Raw genomic sequence first — 11,888 nt, 5'->3', positions numbered from 1 at the left:
AATAATATTTAAAAGAAAGATGATAGAACTCAACTCCAGAAAGGATTGAATATAAATGAAAATATTGAAATTCAAAATTGAAATCTTGATGTGACATTACATTATTAAAAAAAAAATACAAATGACGTTGCGTCACCGTTTAATATAATCTTTTTCCTAACTCAAAAATTTAGAAGAGAATTAGATTTTTTAAATATTGATAAAATATTTGTTTTATTAACAAAACTATTTATTGGAATTTTGTTAAAATATGTTTTAAGTCTATGTACTCTTTATAAATTTGAAATTTAATTTTATATTTTTAAAATTCATCATCAAATTCACTAGTGTAACATTTAGCATTTAAAAGATATTCACTTTATGATGTAACAAAAATTTTAAATATCTGAAGACTATCAAGACTTAGAGCACATTTTAACTTTTCTTTTGTTACAAAATTTTATTGAATTTTATAGATATAAACCGTGAACTAGTTTCCATACCCGTGCGATAGAAAGGTTTTAATGTAATTTAATATTATTTGAGAAATAAATCTGATGATAAAAATATATAAAATGTATTGGATGGGAAACAATAGTAGAATTTTAAATATATAAATGTAATTGTAATGATCACATAGGAAGTTAATAACCAACCAATTCTAAGTATTTCCTATTTCATTTGTCTTTATTCTTAGTGCTTTTTTTTTGGCAAATGTGGCTAGAGTCTTCTTTGTCAATATATGTGGCAAGTTAAAAAAATATTTGGACAGTAAGTCTGTTGTCAACAAGTTAGGAGGTCACCTGTGAGTTTATTATTTTAGGATGACCATTCAGACTTCAAATGACTTAATCTTCATCTGAAGCATAAAAATGTTGGTCACCAATATCATATGGGTTCAATTGTTTTATCTCATCAAGTTAAAATGAATGACAGGATCTGTCTTGCCCCAGATATCTTTGTCTAGTCGAAGATATCTCCCTATGCGCTTCGTAATGATAGAACACCATCTTACATGGAAACCTTATGAGAACCCTGCCTATAAATACTTTCAAGAATAATGAAAAGGGATTGACCTTTCAAGAATACTAAGGGTTTGTTCAGGAATGCTTTTAGAAGTGCAAAAGCACTTTTAGATAACTGAAGCAATCCCAAACAGATTGCTTTTTCAACTAAAAGCACTCTCAAGAAGTGCTAATTGATCCAAATGGAGAAGTTGGTATCAAATGCAGTGCTTGTTGGCTTTGGTTGTTTGGGGGTGAAAAATATAATTTTACCCTTATTAATTTACTCTTATCTACTCAAATGTAAAGTGAAGTAATGTAAGCCTTTATTCAAGCATAGCTTTGGGGTGTATCTGCAAAATATCAACCATTGTTAAGCCATTTTTTAAACCTCTGTTTTAATAAAAAAAATTGCAGAGCAAGTTGCTAAAGGTATGAGATTGAAAATTTTGGTAAATTTTGAAAATTTTGATGCAAAGGATGATTTTTTTTTTTTAGAAAAAGATAAATCATTTAAAATATCTTACTCGGAGAAATTCTAGGGTGAGCTCTAAGCTCGCACCAAAATTTTCAAGCTCCAAGCTTACATCAAAATTCCCAAGTTCATACCAAAATATCTAATACCGAACTTCTAGAATGCATGCAATTTTGATTTTTTTTTTGTTCTTAGCTATGACTCTTTGATGCAATTTGAGATCCAAGACTTAAATTTCCACACCAACTAGATGGTAAATTGTTTCATTCATTTATTTATTTATAAAAAATATAATTTCTTTAAATGAATAATTATCATCTTACGACATGTAAGAAAATATTTTATTGTTGATTCCGGATATCCCCAAATGAAAGGGTTCCCTGGACCGTATTGAAGAGAGCAGTATTATTTACCTAATTTTCATAGAGATAGACCTATATATGGTAAAGAAAAAATATTTAATCATGCACATTCATCGTTACTTGATTTTCATTTCTTGAATGAGAAAATAGTTGAAACAAAAGTATCATTGATATAACTATAGATATCCTCATCTATTTTACGATTGAGCCTAGTACTATTTAAACTCAAAGTGCTATTTAAATAAAGCCTTCCAAACAATGTCGACTTCGAAATTCAAACTTGGTCTAAATACCTAAGGAAAAAGTTCAATTTCACTTCTTCCAACCACTTATTGGTAAAGTTGTCTTATTATAATAATAAGACATAACACTTCAAATATCGGATATTTTTTCGAATAAAATACTATTATTAATAGTAACCAAGAACAAAAAGAATATAAAGACATGACATATAATACAAATAATAAATAAATCACTACAAACTAATGCATAAATGTTATGTCTGCAGAACAATCTCAAAAACAAAGAGAGACAAACTGACAATAACTGTAATACTTAAATAAATAAAAAAAAGGTGCATAAAGCATCAAGTTTGCAAGTTGCAACTACTCATTCAATGCATCTCCAACATTAAAGGGAAACATATAAAAAGATTATGGTGGAGGAGCCCAGTGTCTTACGACAATTCCAAGGCTTATTCCAACTTGCTTGTTTTTGCTTTTATCAAATCAATTTGGATATTTATGAAAAAGGGTATCTTATGTTGGAACCTTTTAATATCTTTATTTTCAGAAATTTAATTCTATTTTTAGATTTCTAAATTTAAGTCTAACTAGTAATACTATTAAATTTTTGTATGACATTTTAAAATAATAATAAAAAAACTCACTTAGTAGCAATGTAATTAAAAAATAGCGTTGTAATTAACTTGAATTTAATAAAAAATTAAAAATGTTAACAGTTGGACCTGAATTTTGAAATATGAAAAGTAGTAGGACTAAATTCCAAATTTTCAAAAAATACATTGACTTATGACATATTTTAACCCTACTTAAAACTTTAGTATCACGAGTCAATCAGGCATCAATCAGTTAGTAAACTATTAGAAAAGCTAACAATTATAAGAGATCTTTGTTGGCACCTCAAGGTCTAGACTAGCAAGTGTTGGATGCAATGATAATGCATATTGCACTCTAATCGAAACTTTTATCTAAATCCGTATTGAACCGAACTTGACCAAAGTCCTAATCAAACTAATGACATCTATCAAACTCGATTTTTGGATAAGTCTACTTATGTATATAGTATACTTGACAACCATGCCAACATCGTTAAAAATTTAATGTTTTTATGAACATTTTCGTTAAGAGAAAGCTACTTGACAATTTTTGAAAAATTAATAACTAAATTTAGTTTAAAACAAAACTAATAAGGATCAAATTGATAAAAGATAAAAATATTAAGGGTTAAATTTATTATTATTTTATATGTAGGTATGTGAGATATTTTAGATGATGTCTTGGAAATTAGTATTGAGAAATAACCAAAGGTGGGAACATAAATGAAATGACGGTGTTGGATCCAGAAAGGACTAAACTGCACTCTTTTGTCTTCTTTTTCCTAGAACTTTTTCAAGACAAAGCAATCCCATCATATAATGTCCTAAATTGGAGACTTGGATCATTTAAAACGGGGGATTTCTACAATGATTCAAACCATGTCACCCCCAACATTATTTAAATTGGAGCGGAACGACCAATAAAATTAAAAATTGATCGCTGAAGAAGAATATTAAATTAGTTAATTCGAGAAGAGGCATGGATAAATTAAATCGAGGGTTGAATTGATTTTTTTATTATTTTTATAAATTTTCTAATAATTTATTAAACTGGTGAAGAGATGGTTATTAATCCGGCATTAAAAACCTTGGATTGAATCATGTCAATTTAGATTGTGTCAATTTAGATTTTAAAATTTTTGAGTAATTTTTGTGCGAGTCAATTTCAAATATAAGTCATTTCGGGTTTACATTATTTGGGTTTGATCAAGTTCAAGTTTTTTAGATCGGTTACAATGGGTTTGAATCATTTCGAGTTTTGATCACTTTAAATCATTTGTTCATATCGTTCCATTATAATTAAATCAAACTAAATCAAATTTTTAAATTCAACTCAAAATTTACTCACTTAGGTACAAAAAGATCAATCTGATCCCCTTGATTCATATAAAGTTCCGTTCAATAAGGTCCATTGTCTATGTTTTTGATTTTGAAGTTTTTGGTTTTTTTTAATTAAAATATCTTGATTTAAACTAAGAAAAAAAGTAAAGATATTATTTTTATCTTAAAAAATAGAGATATTATTTTTCATAACCTCTTCCAATTTTTAAGTCGAAAGAAAAATACGTTTAAACGTGATCGAATTCAAATCCTCCTGATCGTTGTAATAACAATTATTTGGAATTTACATCTTAAGTTCGAACTATTAATAAATTTACGTTTTGTTTATTCAATTTCAAAAAAATTAAGTCCCTGAACTATTAAAATCGTTGATGTATGACATTCTCTATTAAGCTCCCATTCTTCTTCTCTTCTATAATTTATTTTTTTCTTATGAAACAACTTTCTTCTATGATCTCCAACACTAAAGGTCAGGTCGACTTAGACCTGACATATGTTGTTAAATAAAAGCGTTCGAATAGGTCAGAAACTTAAATGAAAACTTTCGAACAGTTTAATGATCATTTTGTAACTTTACGTAAACTTACTAATAATTTAATGACATTACAGGGTTTGCTAGTTTATAATATTTGAACTTTTCATTTTTCTTAAAATATTTTTACGAACTTTCAACGTAGGTATTATAAGTTTTTCAATCCCCCCCCCACCACATTTTGACATTGGCCAATATGTTTTGGACTATATTGAATATATTGAAAAGTAACCAATGAATAATTGTTGGTTAGTAAATTGGATTATTCAAAAATATTAAGAAATATTCATATTTGGATTATTATATCTAAATTTTTTCTAAAAAGCCCTCATTGATTAACACTTTTTAGCAACTAATTTTTGTTTTCAAATATCGACGAAGACGAGGACGAAAACGATTTTTTAAAAGTTTTATGGTTTTTGAGGCAAAAAGCTTCACGATACAGCATGTCTTGTCTGCTCTTTTTGAGAATTTTGTCATCTTTATTTAAATTGGATTATTCAAAATTTTCATAATTTTTTAATTAATTGCACCATACATCCCTAAATTATAACCTGCATTCTAAACTAATCTCTAAACTTTAAAACATTCTAACTACATCTCCAAATTATCGAGGTTATGTCAATAAGGTCATTTCATTACTAAAAGTTGCACGTTGTAAAGATCTTGGTTTTAAAGTTTTCGAAACTTTTACAAAAGCTTTATCACTCATTCTTTCATCTTCTTTTTTCGATTTTACTTTATTTTTAGTTTTTACTTTTAAAAGTTATTGCAGTAACGTTCACTTTTCTTTCAAAATTTTCATTTTAAACTATGTTATATAAAATTTTACATCTCATTTAAGGGTTAAATTAATTAATTTAGTAACGAAAGGATCATAATTATGTAATTAGAATGTTTCAAAGTTTGGGAACCAATTTAAAATAAAGGTTGTAATTTAAGGATGTAGGGTGGAATTCATGAAAGTTTTATGTTCTTTTTTGTCCCACAAATAATTTTTGCGAGGAAATTGTGGTCTGTCATGCACTTTCCTTGCTAGCTACCATTCCAAATGAGTTAGACATGATATAATTAACAAAAAAAAAAAAAAAATTATGATATATATAAATATAAGAAAAATATAAGAACTTTTTTTTTAAATTTACATAATATAAATTATTAATTTATCAAAAATTAGATAAATATAAAATAATTAAACTTAAATGTCGATTAAGTCTTAGCTCGATTGGCATGGATATTGTTGTCAATACATAATGACGTATATTTAAGTACCTTTGAAGTATATTATGCTCCTATTTATGAGTTAAGAAAGACTATATATAGTTCTAAGTATTATATAAAAATAATTAATATAATCAGAGCGTATAATAAATTTGCTTAAAAATAATAATAATTAAACATAAATATATATATATATATATATATATATATATATATATATATTTGTCTAAATATCTTTGGCATTTTGGGAGTCTAAAACAACTAACATGTGACACTTTTCCAGAATAATAAAAGCAGATTCTTTTTCTTGAAAAGTGAAAAGATAATAAGGATTAAATACATTTCAAAATTAGTATTTTAGATATTTTAGGTTTAAATTGATAAAATATTTAAAATTATATGTAGGAAATCGATTGAATATTAGTTCGATTGGCATAGGTATTATTGTTAATACAGGGGGACGTAAGTTTGAGTGTGTTGAAACGCATTATCCTCTTATTTATGAGTTGAGGAGGGCTATAGGTATTGTATTGCTAGACTTTCAAAATTTTAGTCCTAACCAAATGGTAGCTATTGACTTTATTAATTTAAGTTATGTTATTTTCAAAATTTGATACGACAAGCATATTATCGCTGATATAATATCGTTTACATTAAGATTGAAGTTTTGAAATTCAAAAAATATAGTGACTAAGAATGATTCAAGTGGAGAAAATGGACAGAATCTAACTTTATGCATAATACAAAACTAATAGGAGAATTTAAACAAACAGATTTAATTGTTGCCGTTTAGTCAATACTAAATCAAAATTCAAAAAAAGGACAAAAACTGAAATGACCCAATTCAAGAAGTACATGGACTAAAATTGATTAAATTAAAATACATATATTAAATCGATAACTTACATAAAGGGGTAAACTACACCCAATCTCACTAAGTTATTTATATTTTGGTCACTCAACTTAAAAAAGTTACAAAATAGGCACTTAACTATTCAAAAGTTTTTTTATTTAAGAAAAAAAGTACGACTAGTGAGCTCCAAACAACGATTTGACGATCGATATAGTAAATCAATACCCATTGATGAGTTGAAGAACATACCTTAAATTCAAGTTGATCTAACAATTACTGTTGGAGATCGGATAAAAAAGTTGTTTGGATTTTAGTTTGCAGATTCATGATGTTCAAAGTTGTTTCATAAAAAAAAACTGAACTATAGAAGAGAAAGGAAATGAGAATTTTCAATTTGGTGCAGGCGGTGCAAATAGAAAAGGCCATACAATAGCCATTTTAACAGCCTAGAGACTTAAATGAAAATTTTTGAATTGTTCAGTGATCATTTTGTAACTTTTTGAAATTTAGTGACCAAAACGTAAACTTACTAATAGTTTAGTGACCTCAGTATAATTTATCTTATGTAAGGTACAGGGTCTAATAGCATAATTTTACATTTTTAAATGTTAACCAAAAGGAAACAAAGACTTTTCCACGCGAGCTTGCATATGTCCGCGTTGATGGTGCATGACGTGATCAATGCTCCGGTCCCATATATATATATACCTCTCATCGTCTTCTTCATCCACATCATTCATAAAATCCCTTTAAAGCTTATAATTTCAATTACCCCAACAAGAAAAAGAACCCTAAATTCCCTTTTTTTTCCCCAAAAATCTCTAAGTAAATCTTTCCTCTTCGCAAAAAACCCAGAACTCGAAGCCATAGAATTTGATTAATTTTACGAGTTAAATGGAAGAGTATTGGCGAATGTGCGTTGGAGTCTCAATAACCCAAAATTTCCCACATCGAAAACCCATGGAAAACACTGGTTTTTTTCACAAAAACGCCGCCATTTTCATGGCTGATGATCATGATTTCTCCGACGTCTTCGGTGGTCCACCGCGGAGTGTGCTTTGCAGGAAGTTCACTGATGATTTAACCCAATCGGCGTCGTTTTACGATGATGCTTTCGGGCCATTGGATTTCAGTTCGTGTTATTCGATTAAGGGTGGGAGGAGTTTGCCGGCGTTTAGGATTCCGGCCAAAGTGGAAGGGTTGTTCTCCACTGACATTTTCGGGTCAGATGATGATCTCCGGCGATCTAGCTGGGAACGAACCGAGTCGGATTCATCTTCGGTGATGAGTTGGGAGGAAATGAGCTGCCTCCGTCGACCGGACGGTGATGATATCGGACTGTCGTCGTATTTTGCGCCAAAGCACACGTAAATCAGTCGGCTTTTAGCTTTTAAACAAAAACGTCTTTTGTTAACCGTTTTCTAAAGTTTCAGCCGTTTTTTTACTGTCTTGTTGAGTTGACGTTTATAACCCTGACTCGAGTCTTATTTTAAGATGAAATTAGGGGTAGGAAAGCAAATATCATAAAACACCAAAACACTGTCTTTTTGAGTATCTTACATGCTTTTTAGTTAATATATGATAAAATTATATTTTAACTCCCGTAAAATGATATAAAGTTGTGATTCAGTCCTTTTAACAATTATAAAGTTATAAGGTTATAATAGAAAAATTACATTTTCACTCTCTTAAAAAATTATAATTTAATTTCAACCCCTCTAAAAAATTTTAGACTTCCTTAAAGAGGTGAATTTAGATTATAGATTGCTAAAAGAGTTAAAAATACAATTGTATCATTATATAAACATAAAATTTTACAATTTATTGAGGGATTAACGATTCATTTTAGAGGGTCAAAATTTAATTTTAAATCTAAACAAGGACAAAATATTTTTTTTTACCATTAAATTACCTTAACACTTTATTATTTTTAAAGGGCCTAAAGTGTGATTTTTCATTTTGAGGAGGCCAATACCATTACCTGCTTCCTTCTAGTGTCGCCCACATAGAAAAGAACAAATTCGGAATTTTCAAATTATAAAATTTTGAGGTTAAAATTTAAGATAATTTAAATTTTAATGAGATCAAGACCCATAGTTACATGAACTAAGGGTGTGTTTGATAAACTAAAATTTAATTTATTGTTAAATTTAATAATTACTGAATTTATATTAAAAATATTTGATAAAATAATAAACATAAGTATAAAATATAATTATATTATTTGATAAAAGTAAATATTGGTTTTAAAAGATTATTAGTCTTTTAATTTTAATCTTATTAATATAATATTTTATATTATTTCGATTAGTTTTGGATGAAAGAAAATTGTAGTAATTTAAATATCTCATTTTTAAAAAATAGTAATTTATTTTAATTTTTAATAAAATAAAATTAATTTAATATTTTCTATATATTAAGTAAAAAAATTAATTTAATTTTGTGAAGAGTGCAGGATCTATGCCATATTTTAACCACAATAAAATTCTTTAAAACGCCGTCGTTTTGAATTTGTTGAATGCTGTAATCTTACGTGATATAACTCCACGCAGATGGAACTCGGCAACAATGGTGACAAATCAAGAACCATCAAAACAACAACAACAGATACCTCCATTTCCAAGCACTGCTTCGTTTTATAATGGAAATCTTCACTTGGAAAACGAAAACCGTATTGATAATCCGATGAAAAGCTCATCGCTTTATCGTTTCAACAAGCGTACTTCTTCCCCGGAAACCATTAGTTTGGAACCCCATTCTTTTTCAAGCATCAAAATATCATTGGCCGATGATTCGGAGTTCAACTCCCCTTCGTCTCTGTCTTCATGTTTTAATCAAGAACCTGAGACCATAGCCAGAGTCCAGACTAATCCGTTCTCAGAAGATGAATACGATGATGACGAGGATGACGAAGACGGAATGAGTTCTTATGTTATTGAGATAAACTCTGATTTTAGACAAAGTAGCAGTGAAGAAGCAGTTTCAATTGATGAAGCCATTGCTTGGGCAAAAGAGAGATACAACAATACCCAAAGAGAACATGAAAATGATCAAACAATGCAATCTCCATTGGTAAACTAATCTTTTGCTTTTCTATCCTTTTTTTTTTTTAAATTTATTATGATTTTTCCGGGTTATGATCATCTACGAACTCTCTTAAGACACGAACAAGTAAATTCTAGTTCTTAAATCTCTGCAGGAAGAAAAACCGAGAAAACCGAAAGCCGAAGAAGAAAAAGACCAAGATGTGAAGCATTGGTCATCTGGCAATGAAAATAACATCCGAATGCTCCTTTCAACACTTCATAATGTAAGATATTATTATTATTAACCCAGCTTTTGGTTTCTGTTGAGGGGATTTTGACCTCAACAAATCCAGTATTGGGCTCGAAGTGTCTAACCTCGCCGGGTTCAAAGCGGGGGAGTGGCTTCACCCACCATGCAAATTCACAATTTGGTGGGATTTGAACCCATGTCCTTAGTATGGTAGGTAAAAACACTTCCCCTATGTGAACCCAACGAGGTTCTCGGCAGACACGGAAGACAAAACTCGGGGATAAAATCAAGTATAGACACTCCTGACTCAATACCAGGCTTGCTAAGAGGTTCATCAGCCAATCTCGACAGATGACAGATCAAAGACTTCTCCCCGAGAGGTCAAAATCCCTCGACAGTTTCCCATTATTTTTAAGGATTTCATTGATTTACAGGATGATATAGAATGGATTATTAATTCATTTTTATCTATCTATATATGTGTATGTATATGAATTACAGATTCTATGGGAAAATAGTGGTTGGCACATGATAGATCTCACAAGCCTTGCAGAAAGCTCACAAGTGAAAAAAGCTTATCAAAAAGCAAGGCTATGTCTTCACCCAGACAAACTGCAACAAAGAGGTGCAACATTATCACAAAAATATGTAGCAGAGAAGGCCTTTTCCATCCTCCAGGTAAGAAACATCCTTATCTTTCCATAATGGTTTGGTAATGTATCGGTTCTACCTTAAACCCAAGGCCTTTTCCATCCACCAAGTAAACTTCTATCGAAGATCTTTTGCTTTCGTAATGGTTATAAGCCCACTAGCATGACACCAAACTACTTTAGTTTCTTCTGCAACAAGTAAAAGGTTTGCGGTAATACAAACAGGGCAAGATTCACACCGAGTATAACTTATACACTGCCCTAATAACTTCTCCGCCTTATAATTAACTTTTGAGGTTTTACGGTTTTAATTTCTGTTTAACTCGATATTAAACTAGGTTCTGTAAATCATAAACACTAGATTCTCTCGTCTTCAAGTTGTCTTTAAGGTCGGGTTAGAGTTTGCACCAATATGTAGCAGAGAAGGCCTTTTCCATCGTCCAAGTAAACTTTTATCGAACATGGTACCGTATCGGTTTTAAAGTAAAAACAGTACAGGAACCATCATGTTATATGCCCACTAGCAAGATACTGAACTACTTTAGTTTCTTTTGCAACAAGAAAAAAGTTTGCAGAGATACAAATAGGGCAAGATTCGCATCGAGTATAACTTATGCACCCTATTAAATTCTCCATCTCATATAAGCTAAGTTCCTTAAATTATAAACCCTAAATTCTTTCGTCTTCGGGTTGTCTTTAAGGTCAGGTTAGAGTTTGACCTGATATTAGAGATAAGTTCCTAAACTCTAAACCCTGTACTTTCCATCTTGGGATGTTTAAGCTACAAATTACTTCACATCTTATGAACTAGCTTTGAGGTCGGGATTTGAGCTAGGTTGCTTACCAGCTCCGTTAGATATTCGATTAAAGCTCTTCGGTCTTATAAACTAATGTTCTTGAGGTTTAGAGTTGGAGTTTCATTTTTAAACTTTATACTCTAAATCAAAAGGTTTAATAAAAGACGGTGTATATGAATAGGATGCATGGAGTGCATTCATCTCCCAAGATGTCTTCTTCAACAAGTCAACAAAAATGCAAGGAATTTTGGAATCTTTTTGGGAAGCTTGGAACAAACAAGGAGTCCACGGAGTCGAAGGAATAAGGGCCGTGTTAAAAGCTTAAAAGACAAAAAAAACATGGCGATTTGCAGACAAATCTTATGTATATTGTAAGAAAAATTGCAGTTAGAATGTTGTATAAATCTTATGGATATATAAAGAATGTTGTATGTTTGTTTAATGTTTTTCAAAGTGACAAAATCAGGTTTAAGCATCTAACTTAGAACACAAGTAATGTACAGAATCTAAACTGATGTGAGATACGAACACTTTACCGATTGAAACCTGGGAATCAGTTT

At 29.9% G+C, this 11,888-nt stretch overlaps 1 protein-coding gene across 1 annotated transcript; it reads left to right on the top strand.

Annotated features, from left to right (window-relative positions):
* Positions 1 to 7,328: 7,328 nt before the first annotated feature.
* Positions 7,329 to 11,881, top strand: LOC108459430 (uncharacterized). Its single transcript, XM_053029782.1, has 5 exons — positions 7,329 to 7,972; positions 9,098 to 9,677; positions 9,805 to 9,915; positions 10,383 to 10,559; positions 11,510 to 11,881. The coding sequence occupies exons 1-5, from the start codon at positions 7,500 to 7,502 to the stop codon at positions 11,651 to 11,653; spliced, it is 1,485 nt and encodes a 494-aa protein (XP_052885742.1). The 5' UTR covers positions 7,329 to 7,499; the 3' UTR covers positions 11,654 to 11,881.
* The last annotated feature ends 7 nt before the right edge of the window (positions 11,882 to 11,888 follow it).

The sequence above is a fragment of the Gossypium arboreum genome, chromosome 6 (assembly GCF_025698485.1).
Source record: "Gossypium arboreum isolate Shixiya-1 chromosome 6, ASM2569848v2, whole genome shotgun sequence".
Classification (NCBI taxonomy): Eukaryota; Viridiplantae; Streptophyta; class Magnoliopsida; order Malvales; family Malvaceae; genus Gossypium; species Gossypium arboreum.
The sequence above is the reverse complement of the archived record's forward strand: the minus strand, read 5'-3'. Positions and strand labels throughout refer to the sequence as shown.

Coding starts and splice junctions, on each gene's coding strand:
- LOC108459430 (XM_053029782.1), top strand. CDS start 7,500: ATGGAAGAGTATTGGCGAATGTGCGTTGGAGTCTCAATAACCCAAAAT. Junction 9,916..10,382: donor TCCTTTCAACACTTCATAAT/GTAAGATATTAT, acceptor TATGAATTACAG/ATTCTATGGGAAAATAGTGG. Junction 10,560..11,509: donor AGGCCTTTTCCATCCTCCAG/GTAAGAAACATC, acceptor GTATATGAATAG/GATGCATGGAGTGCATTCAT.